The sequence below is a fragment of the Pezoporus wallicus genome, unplaced genomic scaffold, assembly GCF_028554395.1.
Source record: "Pezoporus wallicus isolate ANWC-B61680 ecotype Strahan unplaced genomic scaffold, APGP_CSIRO_Pwel_v1 contig_8517, whole genome shotgun sequence".
Taxonomy (NCBI): domain Eukaryota; kingdom Metazoa; phylum Chordata; class Aves; order Psittaciformes; family Psittacidae; genus Pezoporus; species Pezoporus wallicus.
Genome location: NW_026635263.1, coordinates 478,296 through 498,835, shown reverse-complemented (window position 1 = coordinate 498,835; position 20,540 = coordinate 478,296). Strand labels below are relative to the sequence as shown.

At 56.4% G+C, this 20,540-nt stretch overlaps 3 protein-coding genes across 3 annotated transcripts in view; 2 read left to right on the top strand and 1 right to left on the bottom strand.

Annotated features, from left to right (window-relative positions):
- Positions 1–5,398, bottom strand: part of ABR (ABR activator of RhoGEF and GTPase) — a 39,432-nt gene extending 34,034 nt beyond the window's left edge. The window contains exon 1 of the mRNA XM_057415201.1: positions 5,074–5,398. Coding sequence (XP_057271184.1) covers positions 5,074–5,332 — 259 coding nt within the window. The 5' untranslated portion in view covers positions 5,333–5,398. The remainder of the gene's footprint in view (positions 1–5,073) is intronic.
- Positions 5,399–9,143: 3,745 nt separating this feature from the next.
- Positions 9,144–9,887, top strand: BHLHA9 (basic helix-loop-helix family member a9). Its single transcript, XM_057414578.1, has one exon. It carries the CDS (start codon positions 9,144–9,146, stop codon positions 9,885–9,887), a length of 744 nt encoding a protein of 247 aa, XP_057270561.1.
- A 2,021-nt stretch (positions 9,888–11,908) lies between these two features.
- TRARG1 (trafficking regulator of GLUT4 (SLC2A4) 1) lies at positions 11,909–20,290 on the top strand. Its single transcript, XM_057415188.1, has 3 exons — positions 11,909–12,784; positions 18,931–19,063; positions 19,621–20,290. The coding sequence occupies exons 1-3, from the start codon at positions 11,924–11,926 to the stop codon at positions 19,626–19,628; spliced, it is 1,002 nt and encodes a 333-aa protein (XP_057271171.1). The 5' UTR covers positions 11,909–11,923; the 3' UTR covers positions 19,629–20,290.
- The last annotated feature ends 250 nt before the right edge of the window (positions 20,291–20,540 follow it).

Here is a 20,540-nt window from a genome sequence, read left to right as displayed (position 1 = left end):
GGACCGCCAATTGCCCCACAAGTGACCACCACTGCACCGAGCCTGGGGGGCCGGAGCCACCTCCAAGCCAAAGTGCTTGCCCCGTCGCAGGTACAGCCCATGGCACTGCTGAAACCCAAAGATGAACTGTGTCCCCTCCTTCCCCTCTGCAGGGCACCGGTGCTGACAGAGCCCAGCACTACTGCCCACCATCTGAATGCTGCTGAGCTGGGGGAGCTCAGCATCATCTCTGCCCCAGTTGCTGGGGGGCAAATACCCAGCCAGTGAGACCATGCTCAGCCAATGGCACACAGGGATGCGCAGGGATGCTGGAGCTAGACCTATCTGAGAGATGTCAGCATGTCTGGGCTGATGAAAGCAAGTACCACAGCCATGCGAGGGAGAAAAGGAAGACTCCCTGGGAATGCTCACACTGATGTTGAGGATCTGGTTTAGAGGAGATGCAGGTTCATGATGCTGGGCAGCAGCCAGATTCCCACTGCAACCACGTTCAGCTGATGCAAGGACTATGGCAGAGGGGAGCAGCACAGGGGAAAGCCAGACCCAGCCATAGGGACAGGAGCATCAGGGCCCACTCACCCATGATCCCCCTGCCCGCTTGACAGGGATCCCGGTCCCACCACACATCGATCCTGCTCGGCATTCCCAGCGTGCTGGCTCCTGGAAGCACTGTTCCTCCACCCAGCAGATGCTACGTCCGCTGCCCTAGAGCTTCCCCTTTGCTCTTCCAGCTCCTTCACAAGCCCTCCGCTATTTGCCCATCACAAGGAAGTTACTCCAGCAACCAGCACTTACTGCTCTCATTTAAAAGCTCTGCTTTTAAACTGTTCTACTCAAAAGCTTTTTAGCCCCATGAACATTCATTTATGATTTTCTTCAGCAGTGCCAACCTGCCCCAGCGTTAACCCTGCAGACCCCATCTCAGGCACCAGCGTTCTCTGGGGAGGCAGCCCCACATCACACAGGCGTTCTTGTCAATGCTGCCATCATTTGTGGTGGAGAAAAGCCACCTCCTGAAATGCTGCCGGGCCCCAGAGCAGATGGAGATGATTCAAAGGTTCCCAGCAGGCAAACACACACACACTGCGGTTTTGTCCTCACCTAAGCAGTTAAAATTAAACACTGAGGCTCCCCAGCCAGAGGAGGAACTTTCCGCATCTTCAGAGCCAAAAAGGCACTTCCCAGCAGTGGGGAAATACAATGAAGTATCAAACAATCACTATAAGGACACAGAGGAGGTAGATGGGCTCCTGGGGAGGGGTAACCCCCATGTATGCACCTCCCTGCTCCAGCACAGACCCCCAGGTCCCCTTCTGGTGCGGAACGAGGGGAAATAAATGGACAGACAATGCAATGTGGCACCTTCCCAGGCAATGTGGGATCACTGCTCCTTCACCTCTTGGACACAGCAACCTATTCCAGACGGTAAGAGATGCACTGGGGTAAGCTCTGGACTTTGCTCGCTATTTTCTGTTCTCCTTTTCCTGGGGTTTTAGTGGGTTTTCCAAGAACAAGACAAGGAACTAGCAAGGCTCAAGGGTGGCTCAGTACAGCAGGACACAGCCCTACCTGCAGCACTGCCCCATCATCCCCGGCTGCAGAGGAGTTTCTCCAGGCCAGAGATGCCACTTTTGCAATATCATGTATTTGCCATCAGCAGCCTGAGCTTAAAGCAGGGATGGAGCAGCAAGAACAAGCCCTGCCTTCACCAAAACCATGCCAGGAGCCCCCCGCATGAGACCCATGGCAATCCAGCCCCCAGCCAGGTGTGCAGGGATGAGATGGGGGGGACTCCCTGGGGACTCAGATGCCCCAGGTCCCCTTTCCCATCTCAGCCCTTTGGCTCACACACTGATGCTGCCGCATTTCTGTGCTCACTATCGTTTGAGGCAGGGACCCGCAGCCTCCCTTCCCATTTCCCAAGGTAAGGCGGTGTGGCAGGGTGAGCAGAACAGCCCACATGACTCCAGGATCTTTCCATGGCAGAAAGTGTAATTCCAGCTAAACGGAGGGCTGGGGATTTCATTTACAGCACAGCTCGCAGGCGCAGCTGTAACCAGATCCGCTAGCCAGCCCCGCCGTGGACTATTCCAGCTATGTCAGCGCTTCCCACTCCAGAGCTCGCGTTTCTGGGGTGCAGGGTGCTGCAAAGGGCAGGTTGGGGATCTCCCAAACCCAGCAGCCTTCAGAGGAGCTTTAGGAGCTCCCACAGCATCCCAGCTCCATGGCAAAGCCAGGCTCTTTCTCCACTTCCCAAGGGCAAAGCAGGGACACCCAGCACTTGGGTTTATTCCACCTCTGTACACGCTACCCAGCTGCTGGACACAAAGCACCTCCTGATGAGCATCACTAAGTCCCTCCTCTTGGTCACCAGCAAGTCACCTCCTGCCCACTCATCCCACCCTTTCCTTGTGGGTACCAACCCACAGCACCAGACCCTTCACCCCGGACTCATGTGTGGCAAAAGGGAGAAGGGAGGTGATGTGATGGAGGCAGCATCCAGTACACCCCAACCACCACCGGCACGGCCACGCACAGCACTGTGCACGCTCAGCTGCGAGGCCAGCTGCATGTTTGGCCACAGGGAGAGGTGATGCTCGAGATGAAGGGAATTTTAGTCCTTTCCACGCTTTGTTTTTAGCCATCTGGTCACTGATGCTCAGATTTTGTTGGTCCCGGGTGAGCTGGCACAGGCGTTATCTCAGATGCCAGGATCATGTATCTGGCTGTCACACCCGCTGCTCTCATGCAATAGCCGCAAACAGGCATCTTGCAGATTTCCTCACTTAAAATCAGATTAATCACAAGCTACTTAAAGAAAACCACTGTCTTTCCCCAGTAATCCCCATAAAGGCAATATTCAATACTCCTTTGCTTGCTGTCCAGACAGTGCTGCTATAGGTTACAGTGAAACAACCACGTTCAGCCACAGCCATGGTGCCATTAAGCTCCCAAATTCCCATTAAAACACTGAGGGACCCAGGCAGAGCAATGCTAACCAAGTTACACACCACCTGCAGAAGCAAACAGCACTGCCATCAGGAGGTTTTAATTATATCTGAAAACTAAAGAGAAGTGAGAAGAAAACAAGCGGAGCACAAAGTTAACCAAGTGTCCAGAGAAAGGAGGATCTGAGCAATGACCACATGGTCTTATAGGACTCTCCAATTCTGCTTTTAAATGTCAGCACCATCAGCACACACAAGCACCCTTATTCACGTACAACAAAGGAAAGTGCTGATTCTTGGGAAAGGCCTGGGGAAAGGCTGGGGAGAGCTCATCGTAGCAGCCAACAGAACCTGGCTGTGCCATGGAGCAAGGAGCCGGGGGCTTGGTGAAGGGGATGCTGCATCCTCAGATGAGTGCAGGAGCTGAGACTGTGATGGAGACCCATTTCGGGGAAGAAGATGAGGAAGAGGCCACATTTAACCGCAGCAGATGCAAACTTGGATTTCAAGGTCTTGCCCAAAAGACTCACCCCAACCAGCTGCAAAGGTCTTGCTCCAGCCATGGCGTGGGGCTGGAGGACACCTCTGGCTCATGAAGCCAGGACCCTCAGGGGCTTACACTGTGCTCCAAGGAAGCCCCTTTAACAAGGGTCCCTTGCACAGTCCTGGGTGTTCAGAAGCATTCAGGAGCATTGCCCTGAATACATAAAATACAAGATCCGAGTGTAAATCAGATGGATTTGTGCTTGGTTGCTCCGATGCCCTTGATTCCCCTTGGCTGCTGAGCAGCTCTCCAGAAACTAGAACCAGTGCCCATTGATGGGGCGATGGAGAGAGACTTGGGTGGCCATTTAAGGGCAGCACATCAAGTGTCCTTGGTCTTCACCATGGGGCTGGGAGCAGGATCCCACAGCTGGTCCCCGCCAATCGGGGAGAGGCACAAACAAACGAGTGAGGGAGCCTGGAGCAGCACGGAGACAACACCAAGAGCAGCCGTGTACTTTGGACACTCAGCTCAGGAAGGTAAAATGGAAACTGAGCTCTGAGTCTAATGCGATAAATACAAATTACACTAAATATTAAGCTCAGTTTGAGATCAGAGCACTTGCTACCCAGGCAATCCTAACCAAGCACGATATAGCCTCGGGGAAAAACCACCACCCTAAACATCGAGCAAGAGCGAAGTTAACCCCAGTCAGCTGCAGAATTAGCAATGTAAGAAGTGACATTCTCTAGCTGTCAGCACAGCACCTGAACCTGGTTTAAAGCTGATGCAATAACAACTTGCAGGCCGCTGGAAGTAGGACAGTGTGATGGGTGACAGCACTCACCGGCTGCGCCTTCAGTGCCACAAACAGCCAGTCACTTGCAAAACAACATCGTCCTCAATCCACCCAGTGGAACGCCCCGGGACACCTCATCACCCCGGCATGCTGCTGCTTCAGCTGCTCCAGGACTTCCCCATGGGAGGTCACAGGGTGTCACCTGAGCAGAGGTGTCCCCATGAGCCAGGTCACACCTTGAGAAAGTGACTCTCCCAGTGTCCCAGCCCCAGAGGTGGCTCCTGGGCCAGTAGCACATCATCAAAAGCCTGCTATAGAGGATGGCCATGCTCCGTCCTCACATGCACAAGGATGAGGCCTCGGCACGGGATGTCCTTGGAAGTGGGACAGGGATTACACAGGAGCTTTTGGGGTGACCTTAATGGTGGGATGGGGACAGCACAAGGGCTGCAGGTGGCATTAGATGTTTGATGGGGATGGCACAAGGGCTTGGGGTGACCTCAACCATGCAATGACAAGGGATCCCCCTGGCTGTGTAATGGGGACAGCCTGGAGAGACCGTCAGATCCTCTGCCATGCCACAGCATGGGGTGCAGTGGTTGTGTGACAGGGACAACACAGGCCCTTGGGATGACCTCAGCAGCAGCGTGGCACGGTATGGGGAAATGGGGATGGAGCGGCACGCTGTGCCCTTGACTGCGCCTTAGGCACGGCGCGGGAGCTCAGGGTGGACAGCAGCAGGGCTGGGGATGCCCTTGCCCATGGCGCTGGGGCTGGGAACACCCCAGTCCGTGTCGGGGGATGCCCCGCAGCAGGGCGGGCACGGCCCCCGCGGCACCCACCTGCCGAGGAGGCGTCCTCCGCGTCCGAGCTGCCGCCGCTGCCTCCCTCCGGGGAGCTGCCCGCGGCCGCGCCGCCGGGGCCGGGCGTCGTGCGGGGGGCATCGGGCAGGGGCGGCGGTGGGGGGGGAGCCCGGGCCAGCGCCGCCTCCAGGTACCCCACCTTGAACCGCTCCTCGGCCAGCGCCCGCTGCAGGCGGCGCAGGTGGCGGCGGCAGCGCTCCAGCTCCCGCTCCATGGCCCGCACCGAGCCCAGCTCCATTCGGGGCGCGGGCTCCCCGGGGAACTCCGCCTGCCAGTGCCGAGCGAAGTCCGCCCGGGCCGCCTCGCCCGCCGCCATCCCCGCCCCGGACCGAAGTTTCCCCCCGGCACCGCTACCGCCGCCTTCCGCCCCCCTCCGCCGCCGCCGCCGCGGGGCCTGACGTCGGGGTCCGCCCCCGGCCCGCCCCGCCTCGGCCCGGCCCTGCCGGGGCGGGGAGCAGCGCGGACACCGCCCCCGGCTCGGCTCCGGCCGCCGGCGGTGGAGGGAGCGGGCGGTCACCGGTTACCTCCGCCGCTCTGTCCCTGGAGCGTCCCAAGCGGGCTTCATAGGGGACGGAGGTGGGGAGCCCGAGCCGGGGCAGTGCTGCGTTCCCGGCTGTTTGGATGATCGGTTCCTCCACCCGCACCTCCCGCAGGAGCCGCGAGGATGCTGTGCGCCTGGGGCGGCAGCGGCAGAGCAGCCAACGGAGCGACAGCGAATGGCACAAATAATCCCACATGCTGCGAGAAACCGCTCCCCGAGCCAGCAGCAACTGAGCCTTGAAGGCACGGGGTAGCTGCTGAGCCACTGAGCTGCCCTTCGCCAGCCACCGTGTGCGCATCTGCTGGCCATCATCCTATGACCAGTGATGCTCTGCCTGCCCTGTTGGCCTCAGGATGGACACAAACTCCTGTGGAGGGTGATGAAGGCCCACGTGAGGCTTTTTGCCCACTCTCTGTCACGGTGTGTGTGCCTGCTGCATTTCAGCTGCCAGGCCAACACGTGTGTCCGGCTTGGTGCCAACCCACAGGATGAAGCTTTCCAACCCTCAGTGGTTTCTTCCTGCCGTGCAACTGGGGCACAGACCTCGAAGGGTGCCAGGGGCAGAGGCAGGAGCCTTCAGGCAGTGCAGCCTTCCTCTGCCTCCTCCCATGCACTGCACGATGGCTGGCTGTGGCTGACTCACAAGCCTGTGTCTCTTGTGCCACCTGGCCCTGCCCCAGCAAGAACAAAGCACCCTATTTATTCACCCACAGGGTGCAGGCAGTGTCACAACTGCCTCTTCCTTCTCCTCCATCACCACCCAAGAGTAGGGGCCAGCACAAAGGGTGAGCATCTACCTAGAACCCAGTTCCTGGCTCTCATGCCTCAGCACCACCAGCTCCCTCTCCGTGTTGCCCCTCCAGCACAGCTGTGTTTCCCTTCCCAAGGTGCAGCCTCCCCGAGGAGGATGGATGGTGTTGGGACACTGCCAGGAGCCAGGCAGCCCCCAGCACATATTGGCTGCCTTCTCACTACCCCATCAACGTTTCACCTCCAGTGAGTGATGTTCATCTCCCAGTGGCCCCATCAGCTGTCATTGGGAAGCAGCAGCAGTTTGGGGGTGCTGGGTGGATGTGGGTGAGAAGCAGCCAGTCCAGGGCTCTTTGCCTGGGCTGCAGCCACCCCCCTCAGCAGTAGCACTGGGGGTGAAGACACCCAAACCAGGCCTCTGGTCTGTGGGACCCATGAGCATGTGAAGATGCTGCCCAGGATGGGCAAGCACCCACCAGTCAGCAGTGCCCCAGTGACATGTGCTGGGGAGGTGGGGTATCCCCGGGGGTCAAACCCCTCTGTGGAGGCTGGGGAGGAGGCAGGCGGGTGCCGTGAGTGGCCTGATTTATGCATGGCGACGGATAATTACAGCTCTTTCATCATCTGTCAGGCAGAAGGGCCCGGCAGAGCCTTTACAGCACATTTCTGGCTCCCCATCTCAGCCCATAAATCTCTCCAGCGCATGGCAATAAATCAGTGGGGGCCGAGGGAGCAGGGCCTGGGTGGGCGTTCCTGCTGGCCTCCCACCCTGTAATGGGCACCTAGGTAGGAAGCATCCAGGATGAGGTGGGGACAGCCCAGCGGGATGCACTAATTACAGGCAGCGGGTGGCATCCCATGGCCAGTGATTTATGGTCTGCCCTTGCCCGCTTCCGAGAGCTGGGGCTGAATCCCAAAAGCCAAGATGCTGGGAATCCCCAGCAGCGTTTCATAGGGGCTTTGGGCAGGATGGGGCAGCCTCAGCACTGCTGCCTGCTCTCTGCACCTGCCTCTGCCCAAGCAGAGACTGGATTTGTGCCCAGATCAGTCCCCTCCACGTCTGCTCTGTACCACACCTCCTGCCTTCATCAAACCCATCCCCATGGCAGGGATACATCTTGCATAGCTGGGTTTTGGACAGGCATACCCCTAAGTGGAACTGGCATGCACATCCTGCCGGCATTCAAGCATCCCAAAGAGCTCCTTGCTCCTGACCTGAGCTCAGTGGGTAAGTCAGTGGCTGGAGGAGCATCCACTCCTGGGCAGAGCAAGACTGGGCAGCCAGAGGGCTGCTGGGGAGAACAAGGGAGCCATAGTGAGCACAGGTGAGTGCTCAGAAATATGTGCAAGCTTCACTTCCCTTTGAAGTCCCGCTGCCTGGTCCTCCCCTATCCCCGAGGCCCTGGCTCCTGATTTATTGGGTTCCTGGAGCAGAGGCGCCTAAATTAGCTCCAACTTCAAAGAGCCAAGAGAGGAGAAGGGCAATAGACAAATAGCCCCTCACTAATTGTGGCTATTGATCGAATGTGAACAGGGACAATAGGATAGGAAGGGATGAATCGAGAGGGGCACATTCTCCCAGGGCTCTGGTTTGGCACCAGTCACCCCAACAATTTGTCAGACCCACTCCTGGGCCATTTTTCATAGCATTGCCACTTGCACAGGAAGGCATTTAGCAGCTGCTCGCTAATGAAATGATGGGCAAACACGTGATGGTCAGGGGGACAGGGACCTGGCCCTCCCCATGGCCTCCAGACCTGTTGCACCTGGCAAGTCCTTGTGTCCCACTGGCCTGGAGATGGATGCAGAGAACAAGGAGCTGCTTTCAGCATCCTTTTCCCCAGAGGAAGTGCCTGGCAGGCCCAGCAGCACCAGCCCAGACAGCTCTGCCCCCAGGCTCCTTCTCTCTGCTGGGAAAGGACAGGAAGGCTCTGGAGGCAGGTAGCACTTTAGCTCTTTTATCACCTGCCCCAATCCCCCCTGCCACATTCCTGCTTCCTGCTCTGAGGGCAGAGGCGTGCCAAGTCCCCCACATTCCTCCACTGGCTCACAGAGGCTGCTCCTACCCAGGCACCCACCTACCTCTGTGCCCACCATGGATGCTCCCTGGGGTGCAGCTGCGTGGAACAGCTCGAAGGCACTGTCTCAAAAGCAGCTCAATGCTCCAGCCCTGTTCCTGGGGCAGGAGCAATTTTGTCTTCTCCTCAGCAACTTCATCACTCTGTGCCTTGGTTTCCCCTAGCTGGGAAATGAGAGATGCTGAAGCAGCAGTGAGTGTGTGGGAGCACAGCCCAAGCCCCAGGCTGGTTCTGAACCACAGCAATGTATAAAACCCAGGAATTCCCTGTTGCAGGCTCACCCAGCAGAGGAGAGGCCAAAGGGGCAAAGGAACCCCTGCATTGCCCAAACTCTTAGCAGGGATTAAGCAACCACTGCAATGTGTGCTTGGTAGAGGTGCTTCCCCCTGTGAGCAGCCCACTGCAGCCTCTGGGCAGCCCAGAACTGGTGCCCCACGCTCCATCCCAGCACCATGCTCAGGAGCATCCCTGCAGGCAGAGGCCAGGCCGGACTCGCCCTGTGCCCCTGGGCCAGGGAGCACACCTGCAGGCAGGTGAGGTGAGGAGGGTCGGGATGCAGCCACGTGATGAGCCCATGGTGGGGTTTTTAGAGGCTGCTGCGTGTGGCTGGAGGAGTGCCTCCCACATCCACAGGAGGCAGGACCGCAGCAGCACCTCTCCTGCTCCCCCTCAGCACAGCCATGTCCGGAGCAGTCATGGGGAAAGGCGCAGAGCCAGAGCCCGACAGCTCGGAAGAGGAGCTGGAAGCAGGGAGCACACCCCAGGCGTGCTATGGGCAGGGCCTGTGGGTCTCCCAGCGCAGGGAAGCAGCCACCTGCCTGGGTGATGCCGAAGGGATGAAGGTGAGGAAGAGGAGCAGACCGGTGCGCTCCAAAGCCAGGAGGATGGCTGCCAACGTCAGAGAGCGCAAGAGGATCCTGGACTACAACCAAGCCTTCAACGCCCTGCGGCTGGCCCTCAAACACGACCTCGGGGGCAAAAGGCTTTCTAAAATCGCTACCCTGCGGCGAGCCATCAACAGGATCACGGCTCTGTCCCTGTCCCTGCACGGTGCCGGGTGCTGCTGGCACTCCGAGTGCCGCAGCCGGGCCGGGGTCCTTGTGCAGGAGCCAGGGGTGAAGCCCAGCCATCCCCAGCTCCCATGGGAGCCTGGTTCCACAGCCGCTTTGCAGCGCTGCCCTCCATCCCCTCTCTACACTGCGTTTTCCCCCGAGAGGCAGCTCCATCACTACGAGAGCCTGAAGGAGGATCGCTCCGTGCCCATCCCTGCCTATTGCTCCAGCGGGACCCACCACCCTGGGCTGCGAGGTGCCTGCCAGCAGAGATACACGGGCAGCCCGCAAGACCCCCTGTCCGGGGCCATGCCCTGGCAGCTGGGCTATTGCCAGAGCTGGGGACACCAGCAGTGCCTCCCCATCCACTGACCCACGGGGCTGGGGTGGAGAGATGGTGCAGGGAAGGTAATGGATCCACGGGACACATGGTGTGTGTGTGTCGGGGGGGGAGTGGGAAGGGGCTGTTGTGTGCGAGGAAAGCACTACACGATGCAGGGCTCAGCTGTGCTGCTGGTAAGAGCTGTGAGCCCCCAACATGCCGTACGGGACCCTGCTGTGGGTCTCTGCTCTGTGGTAACACTGGAGAATGTGGGAAGTCCTCTGGAAGTGCCAGCTCCGTGTTTCCTGTTGCGAGGTTTCACCGTTGCTGGTTGTCGCTGTTATTTATTCTCTGTTGCTTGCTCTGTGAGAAAACATGGCTTATAAACCCAGCACTGCAGCACTGATGTTAATGTGTGTGGGGTGGACAGATGGGCTGCGGGGATCACACTAAAGCCTCTGGCTGGCTGGTTGCTCTGGCTCCCGCTGCGGAAGGAGGGGGGCAGAACCAGGGGAAGGTTGGTGCCCTGGGACTTTGGCTGCTAAGCTCATTGATGCCAATGTGCCCAGCAGATTTGTGAGGCTGGGAGGGGAGACAGATGCTGGCTTTCATAAAACCCACCCATCTGTCTGCAGGTTCTGATTGTGGCAAAGTGGCTCTGGTGGTACAGGCTGATAGAATGCTCCCGGATGATCCCAGGAGTGGGGAGGAAGGGGGGATTTCCCTAAAAAGGCCCCTTCCTTTTGGCTTAGAAAGCTTGGACTGGCCGGGGTGCTGAGAGGGCTCCCTTCAACCTGAGGCTCAGCAAACTGGAATTGCTGCAGGAATCAGGCTGGGTTTTACAGCCACATACATCACAGCCGGCAGGTTCTTGGATAGGGCAAATCACACTGCTTGCGTTCCCGCAGTGCTGAGCGCCCACAGAGCTCCTCCAGCCCTGCTGCTCCTTTCCCAGCGCTCCCAGTCGAGCTCCAGCACTGTCTGCCAACACACCGAGGGCAGTCTGAGCTCTTTCCCTGCGGGGGACATTTCAACCATGGAATATGAGAGGGAACAACCACCTCAACCCTCCGCTCCCCTGTGCCAGTCCCTCTCCAGGATCTCCTCCTCCTCCCTTAATCCCCAGGCGGGACAAGGGAGCTGGGCAATGAGCAGAGGAAAGCTTGCAGCAGCCAGGAGAGAGAGCTCTTTGCTCAGCAAAGGAGCCTCTTTAAAGTGCTGACGGTGTCAGGCATCTTGGCTTTAATATCCAACAGATGTTCCCGTTGCCAAGAGAAGGCCTGCTGCGATGTCCTCTGAAGGAATCCTGCTTCTTCCAACAGCATCCCTGCTCTGGGTGGCTTTCCCAGCTCTGGCTCCCCCCTGGAGTAGCGCATACCCCTGCTCTGTCAGCACCCATCACGTGGGGAGGGAGAGCACAGCAGTACCGTCATTCAAAGAAGGTTTAAATGAAACCCAGCAGTAACTGACGCAATGAACCACTCTCCCCACCCAAATTCGCATCTAAGTGTTTTACCCCCAGCTCTGGTGGTTACCCCGCTGCTCCTGAGGCACCTTTTGGAGAGGCAGAAGGTGCTGGGTGCGCCCCGTAGATGGCACTTACTGCCAGGGAAATCCCTGACAAATCTGGGACTGATGCATAATACAGAAAGGGTGGAAAACATCCATCTTTGCCAGCCATCCACCCATGTGGGGTATTTATACCTCCATCCTGCCCCTCACAGCACCCCCTGATCCCAAGGATGTTGTTAGCTGCTTTGCAGGATGTAACCCACCCCTGCACCAGCACCCTTTCTCCTTTGCAGGTCAGGACCACACAGATTTGGTGTCGGTGTCTGCAGTCGCTGTGTCTCTCGCTTTCTCACCCACACAAAGCGAGGGCAGGGTGAGCTCCTCACAAAGGGCCCAGGACCTCCTCTCGCCCTGAGATGCTTTCCCAGAGCAGATGGAACCAGCGGTACCGCCGGGCACCCACCGACTGCCCAGACACCATCACACCCGGGGCAGCTCCTGCCTGCAAAGGGCACAGGGCAGCTCTAGCCCCTCTCCGCAGCGATGACGGGTGTGTGGCTCTGGTCTTTGCCGCATGTCCCCCACCCAGCCGAGGAAAGGCTTGCGGCCAGTAGAGCCCCAGGAACAGCAGGGCTGTGTGCACCGGCACCCGGCACGGAGCTGCCCTCGGCATCGCCCTGCGCCCCGCTTAGGGCTGGGCTCTCACGTTCCGCTGCAGAGGAGCCGAGCCCGTGGGAGCCCCCGGGAAGAGCGGGGGATCGGTGGGGCGGGGCAGAGCCTCGGTTGGAGGCGACAGGGGACACCCCGGCTTCCCCACCCACCGCATCCCCGGGGGCAGAGAGCCGGGAGGAGGCTGAGCGCAGCCGAGGGGCGGGGGGGATCGGGGACACCCCGGGGGCGGTCCGCGGCCCCAATCCTGCCCCGGGGGCTGAACCGGGCTGGCCCCTCCTCCGGCACGGCCTCCCGCGGGGCGGCGGGCCCCGGGCGCAGAGCGGCGGCTGCGGGGCGCTCCCGGAGCCCGCTCCGCCGGGCCATGGCGAGCACCGGCTCCGCGCCCGGCGGCTCGGGCTCGGGCTCCGGCTCGGGCTCGGGCACGGCGCTGCCCACCCGCTTCCAGGAGACCGAGAAGCTGCTGGCGGCGACTGAGAGTCGGGAGGAAAAGGGCCTCCGCGGCTCCAAATCCTTCACGGCCGCGCTGCCCGGCGAGGCGGAGCGCAACGGGCACGGGCTCTCCTACAAGTCGGTGTCGGTCGGGCACCTGGAGGCGCCTCCGCTCTCGCCGTCCCGGCTCAGCCTGGGCAGAGCCTCCTCCATCGCCACCAGCACGGCGGCACCGGAGCAGGGCCGCCCGCGGGACTACCTGGTGCTCGCCATCTTCTCCTGCTTCTGCCCCGTCTGGCCCATCAACATCGTGGGCCTCGTCTTCTCCATCATGGTGAGTGCGGGACCCGCCGTGTGCCCGGACCCGCCCGGAGCCTCTCCCGCTGCCGCCGCCTCGACGGGGCCGGGGCCGCTCCGGAGCTGTCCGCGGTGCTGCACCGGCGGGGACCGGGACGCGGCGGGGAGCGGGGCGGGAGGAGCCCGCGCACCTCCCGCAGCCCAACCGGGATCGCGGGGGGCTCTGCCGCGCAGTGCCGCTGCTCGGTGCTTCCATGGCTGTGCCGAAGGGAGGCGGGCGGGGACCGGCTTCCCAACCGGGGCCAGCTCCCGGGGAGGTGACGGGATGGAGATGGATGGCGGGGATTTGAGGATGGGATGCGGGCGCACCCAGGAAAGCGCGGTCCCTGCCGCCCGGCAGCGGTCCAGAGCGACTCGCTGGGCTTCCCCGGGCAGGAGCTGCGAGGCGAAGCGAGGACAAGGGATCTCCCTCCCTCCCTCCGCACCACCCAGCAGCCGAGCCCAGCCCTGCAGCGCAGGGGAGACCCTGGCTGGAGGCTGGCTCCTCGGACACCTCAAAGCGACAGGCTGCACCTGCACCTCTGTTAGATGCCCTGAAGAAGCTATTTTCTCCATTCAATATCGTCCCCACCTCAGCAAATACACCAACAGCAGAGCAGGGGAGAATAAAGCCAGCCAGCCTCTTGCCCATCTCAAGTAGAGGGTGGCTCAGTCAGCACAGCCCTGCAACTGTAGTCACCCCCTTACATTGCTGCTCAGCCTCTGGGCACCTTTTATACCTTTAATTTACAACGGAGACAAATCTATTTGAAAATCATGTCAGGGAAAGTAATTCCCTGCTTACCACACAAATACACTGAAGGGTACCTACAGCCAGCATTTCCCCCAAACCCACCCCCACCAACTTGAGGACAGACACCAGCAGTTGCCACAGAAAGCCCTCTAGAGAGACCAGTTTCCATTTTGAGGAGGAATCATCATTTCTGCCAATGCCAGCTGTCATCTGCTTAGTACAGTTGTGTGGTGGAGCCTGTTTAGGCAGCATACGGGGAAGCCAGCCAGCCTTGTTTGGCTTTGCACTGCAACGAGAGGGAAAGCAGCTGGGTATTGCATATCCATGGTAATAAACAAGGTCTCTCACGGGGATTTTCCAACCACATTAGCCTTCATGCAAAATAGATTCTCACACTCTCTCTTGCAGGCGTTACAGCCTCCAGCGCGGTGGGGATGTGCTGTGGGCCACATAAACCCCATGGAGTAGAAGAATAAACAGTGATGAAAGAGCAGAAGTTAGTTAATACAGCTAGACAGAGAGGCACTGGTGTGTATTTACTGTGTTAAACCCAAAGGCAGGCAGGACCAACAAGGCAGAAAGACTACTTGGCTGCCTTCTGCTTCCAAAGCAAGTAACAGCATTGACCAGAGGCAGCAGGAATAGGTCTTGGGGCATCAACTGATGCTTACACGGGGGAGGAATGTAATTCCCAGTGACTCCAAAGGCTGCCACAGGCTTAGGTCTCCCTGCAGAATAAAACCAACCCCCAGACCTGAACAGGAACCAGGCTTTCGTGATTCCCGGTGGCTGGTGCAGCAGAGGGAACTTTCCACAATGTGCTGATGTTCCTTTAGCTTTGCCATTGTCTTTTTCTTTCCTAAGTCAATGCTTTTTGCACATGAAAGCTTATTTTTCCTGAGTAATGAGCAGTAACAAGAGAGGAAAGCAAATGAATGCTTTTGGGTTGTCTCATAAATCAGTGTTCAAAAGCTGCTCTCAGATCCCAGCAGGGCCTATGGCCAGTGGTGGAAAAAGAAAATCAGCTCTGGCCCTCAGCCTGGCCCTGATAATGCTGTCTTGTGGAAATGAGTTACCTGGAGGCTCCTCCAATGACACTTGGATGTGTTTTCTTGACCAAGCAAGGACCTGGCTGCACCGAGGGGTTCGGGTCCTTCCCCGAGCCAGAGAGTGAGGCTGATGGACACAAGGGAAGCGCAGCTTTGGAACCCATCTTGGAGGAGTGCAGGGCAGGGCTGGGTACCACACACACTGTAGGGCTGTTATCAAAACCCTCCGCCTTCCAACCAAAGTGCAGCCACCTCAGGGAAGAAGAGACCGGTCACTTATCAGTGTACAAAAGTCCAAACAAATTAAATGAACTGAAAAAAATATGTAAATCCACCCAGAACCAGCATACAGTAACAGGGAGGGCAATTCTGCACGGCACTTTGTATCCCAAATCAGTACTGTCATTCCCCAAAGATGTGGGAGAAGTCTAATTATCATTAATTCATGTTAAATGGCACAGTCCTCTAGGTCTGATGGTGATTTATATCTCTCTTAGAATGTTTTCTTCAAGGCAAGTGTTGAGGGTTTTATTCTGAGTAACTGGTGGAAGGCAGCAGAGTGCAACTGAAGCCAGTTCATAAATTGGAAACAATTGCGAGGAAGAGGAGGTGACGATCCATCTTCTCCATCCCTGTAAACTAGCATGGAAAAGTAATTGCATTCTTTTGCAACAAGGCAAGTTAGGCAATCTATTAACAAAAAGAACCTCCAGAGCAGCAGCTTGAACAGGGAATAGTTTGAACGCAGGTCAGATTAATACCTCTTTTGAGTCACCCAGCCTTACCTGGCCCCACAGGTGCTGTGGTGCATCCTGTCCTTCCAGCCCCACTTCTAGTGCCCTACTGATTTGCTGCTGCTGCACCACCACAGGGAATCCCTTTGGCACACCCACAGCGCCTCACTCCCCCATAGCCCTCCAGCCTTTCTGGGATATTCTGCCTTGGCGAGTCTCGATTAATAAACAAGATGTTAATGTTTTTATGTGGAAAGCAAAACACAGGATTAGTGCTACTAGAGAGCTAAAATCCAACTGTTCCACACCAATGAATAACACATGTACAGTAACAATAGCTAGCTAAACAGCCCGTGCCGGTGCTGATCTATGTTTCAGAATTGTTCAGGGTAAATGAACAATAAACACTTCCAGAGGCTTTAGTGATAAATATATCCAATTCCTTAGCTTATGTGCTTTCCCTAGAAGACAGCTGAAGCTGCGGATTTCATGGCAATCTATCCCACCCCCTGCAAAAATATTACACATGTTACAAAAAAACGGAGCCCAAAAAAGAATCCCCATCGTTGGAAGCTGTCAGTGAGCAGGGCAGGGATCCTGTCAATCCCTGGGTACCGCATCCTCCCCGGCTCTCACCGGCTTCATTTTGTCACCTCCTGTTCTGTAATGAGAATTGGCTCTCGGCTGCATCCCGCTGGTTTTGGATATGGTCTGTCAAACGGGCTGCCGAGACCAGAAGGAGCAAAGTCTTGAGCTCTCTTGGTGCCAGCATTGGGGATGGTGTTACAGAGGGTGTCAAGAGAGCGGAGCAGGACGGCTGCAGGGATGCAGTGGAAGCAGCTGCCTCTTTGAGGCTCTGCTATGTTATTTACATGGTGATACAAACTAAAACGAGAACATGGAAGCCTTTAAAGCTGCACTTCACCTACGGAGCACTGTGGAGCAGCAGCCAGCACACAGCCTGGGCTGGAGACCATTTGGTCATGGTGCTGCTAAAAGGGAGCAAGATGAAGTGGAAATGGTGCAATAGAGTCAAGTAGTTGTTCATTTGAATCCTCAGTGACATTCCTCAGTTAGTGCTGGAGCTGTGCTGGGCCTCCTATTTCATTTCAAAACATTTGAGAGGGGACCATTTCCAGTGCAGTTATTTCTGAGACAGACTTCTTTTGAAAGGAAAGTGGGATTGTTTTAATAGATTCATAGAACAGTTAGGGTTGGAAAGGACCTTGAGATCATCCAGTTCCAACCCCCCTGCCATGGGCAAGGACAATGTACTGCCATCTTTAACTCTTTTTAGGTAGCATATTTATTTTCTTAGCTGTTTCCCCAGTTGTAGCAGCCACACTCCAAAGGGAGGAGCTGGTACACGGGGGACCTGCAGGCAGCCCAGCAGCCTGCTCCTGGTTTCCCTCTTTTCCTAAGCCCTGGCTCAGCCAAGGCAGCATGGCTGGAGGTGGATGGAACAGGTGAAGACTTAACCCCTGTAAAAACATTAAATACTTAAAACCAGCTCTAAAGAAAGAGTAACTGCTCCGCGGCAGTTAAAGTATCCACAAAAGCCTGTCCCCAGTGAAGTCGAAGGGAGTTTTGCCAAACTCCTCAACTGGATCAAGGTGGAAAACGTTGCCTGTATAGACTTTAAACCCCCTTATCCGATTCCCCTCCCTCCAAAACCCTTTCCCAATGGATTTCATGGGAGGCAGAAGGGCACTATGTGAATTCGGGAAGGTTTCTCTGCCTGGAGAGCCGCGCTGCTCCTATCTGCCTCTTCCCGAGCAGGGAGCTCCTGTTCTGCTGATGGAGGCGCTCCAGCCTCTCTACCACACACAGCAAATGCTGACGCACGGTGAGTAATTCCACCACAATAACCTCGCCGTGGTGCAGCTCAGAGCCCTTCTGCTAAGTGCTAGGGCCTCCCTTAGCCAAGTGCAGGAAGCCCCAGCATGCTCGCTCCAAGCAAGCCAAGGAGCACTGCGGGCTCTTCTCTCAGCAGTGATGCTGCTTCCTCACAAGGAATTCTTACTTCCAGTATTTTTCACTTGGGAAGCAAGTGATTTGCCAATTACAAGTGCGAGAAGCAAGATCAGTCCTTATTTAATCACTTACTCTGAAAGTTTACCATGCAGCTGTGTATTGTGCTTCATCTGGTGAGCTCTGCTTGGTCTTCAGGCTGCTGTGTGTGGGTGGCAGAGGTGGAGGCTTCTCTTGCCCAGCAGGTCAGCAGCACTGCTGAACACAGGGCAGTAAGAGCTGGCATCAAAGCATGGAGGAGTCAGGCCACAGCATCACCCTCGTGCACCATCAGGCACCAGGCAAGGTCTGGGTGAGCCCATGCTCAATCCAATCTAAGTCTTTTCCTTTTGGGTATGAGCCCAAATCTGCTCAAACCATCCAGCGCCTTGCAGCTGTGGCAGCAGCAGCCCTTCCCTAAGGAAGCTTCACTAACTTCCCTGGAGCTGCCCCCAGGGTCTAGATCTCTGTCAAGCCCATGGGTGGCCAGCCCTGACGGAGCAGTGAAAAGCAGTTTTCAAGCTGTGTGTTCCATCCACCCTGGGTTGCCATTGCTGCAATTTATCCCACTGAGAGCTGGCTACAACAGCAGGGCCCACCAACACCAGCACTAGGCAAGTCCTGTTTTAGCTCCAACCGTTGGGGATCTCTCTTAATCCTTTAATGAGTCTACACATAGTAATTTCCAGGCACCCTCCAGTGCTTTCCCCATCCAATTCCTCATTTCTGCCACAGCCAGGGAGCCATTTCTTTTAGTTAGGAAAGCTTTTACTGAGCTGTCTGAAGAAATCAGGCAGGGAAATCACAATGGAGCTGAAGAGCAGCAGGGGAAATCACAATGGAACTAGAAGCAGAATAGAGAAGCTGCATGGCCTATTCCTTCCCTCCCTACAGCACACATAAGAGCAGGAGCTCACTGTAGGAGGACTGCATTTAGTAACAGAGCTGGTGAACGCAACCCATCTATGCTGATGCAGAAATCCAGGGTAAACCAGAGGCACCAAATCACATCCCAGCACAAGATGAAAGCCAGCAGTTAGTGTCCACTTTATGAAAGCCCCTTCCTCTCACACACACATTCAGTTCAGCAGCCAGCAAAGAGGCCACATGCTGCTTAGGAAACGTCTGTCACTGCTTTTGCTTTTGCAGCTTGTCAGTGACTGTTAAACTTGTAATAGACATTGCTTCTCAATTATGGATTTGCAGAAGATGATGGTGGCAGGATGCTTTCCCTGCACAGAAAGGCAGTGGTGCCCCTGGGGGGTGCAGTCCCATAGAATTGAGCTGCTCTGGGACCCGAACTTAATAATTCCAGGGTTTTCTATGGAAGAGAAAGGGGCTGGGGCTGTGCTGTGCCTCCTGTCCCATGCTGGGACTCGCTCTTAGTCACTCTAACAGAAGACAGACTCAAGCCAGCCCAGCTCCTATCCAGGACAAGCAGAACAGCATCTCAAGGCGGGGCTTCTCCAAGCCATGTAAGTTCAGCAAGACCATGGGCTGCCAAAGCCATGGGCTCACAGGGGGAATCACATCACCTCTCATTTTGGGGACTACAGCCAAGGCTACCCTTAAGAGCCTTTTTCTGTGTTTCCCCCAGTCGAGGAACAGCGGGCAGCAAGGGGACCTGGATGGAGCACGGCGACTCGGGCGCATGGCCAGGCTGCTCAGCGTCGTCTCCATCGTCCTGGGGACCATCATCATCGTGCTCTACATTTCACTCAGCATCAGAGGTAACATCTCCTTCTCTTTTCCCCAGCCCAGCTAGAGCAGGACCCTCCCTGGTCTATAACCCACTGTATAGGACACACATGCCCACCATCACCAACCACTACCCTAAGGCAGGTGGTGCTCAGTTCTCACCCCAGCTGCAGTGGTAGCACACTAATCATGACCATCATGAACTGCAAACACAGATGCAGATCACCTTGGAGAACAGGGCCCTTGCAGCAACAACACACCCTATTCAAAGGGCCAGAATGGAAAGTCTTCCCATTGCATGATGGTGACCATACAAGGTCCCCCCGGAGACAGATCTTTCCCCGGCAAAGCCTGTGATGGGTTTACAAGGGCATAGTGGGGTAAAAACTGAAGGGTTTCAGCACACGAATCAACCTGCCCAATCCCAAAATGTTTGAGGAGCCTCCCAAACACAAACCCATTTGCCAACCCATCATGACCAGCATGCAGCACAGGCAAACGGGAACTTCAGAACAAAGCCTAACCCAAGTGCATAAGGGAAGCACCAGTGACTACTGGAAGGTGCCCTAAGACTCTCTTTATTTTGCAGTTTCCTAGAAGACGTTTAAAGCATGCAAATGCCTCGAAGAGGAGGAAGACAACTTTCCTTTTGGGGGTTTTACTTTCAGCCTTGCAACAAAAAATTGTCACAGTGTAGGTGGGCAGCCCTGGACAGCCTGCTCTGGAACGCCGTCGGAAGGAACGCATGCTTCTACTTCATCGCCTCTTGGAAATGAGTTTGTACAAGTGATGGGATAACGAACATCGCCAGAAGGAATGGGAAAGGACATGGGATGCCACGCAGAGAGGAGAAAGGGGAAATCCACTACCTCATTCCCCTCCAGCAAAACTCACGGAGTGGGGAGACAACTAAAGTACAAGAGAAGGGAGTTCCAAGAAGGAAGCTTCTTTTAAAAGGCGAGAACAGGACATTCTGAGGAATCCTCCTGAGGATTTTGGCACAAGTCACTGAATCCATGGGGAGTTGTTGGTTTTTAAATCGTCAGATGCTGTCTCTACAATAAAAATAAAACCCCAAAGCTCAAACTGCCATCGGGAGCTGAGAGCTGCTCCATGGAGGAGGAGGGAAGAGCAGAGCTGCAGCAGGACCACGGCTCTGCTCCGCACGAAACTGCAGCAAAAGCTGGAGGATGTGGTGGGTGCTTTTGTATTTTTGATGAAAAAAAAAAAAAACAAACAAAAAAGAGACAATGACCATTTGCATGCCTTTGGGAATGTTCTCCATGTCTGTTCCTATGAGCTCTTTTATCGCTTAGGGCAGATCTCAGAGCTGGGAGAGCAGGATGCTGCTGCATGAGAACCCCAGGCTCCTCCTCACCCTGACCCAGCGGTGGGGTTTTTAATGGAATGAAAAATAATGCTGTCTCTGTGAACCCACCCGTTTCCCTCTCTGTGCACCCAAAGCGAGGTTAATACTCATGGCGCTGAGAAAAGAGCCTGGTGTATCTG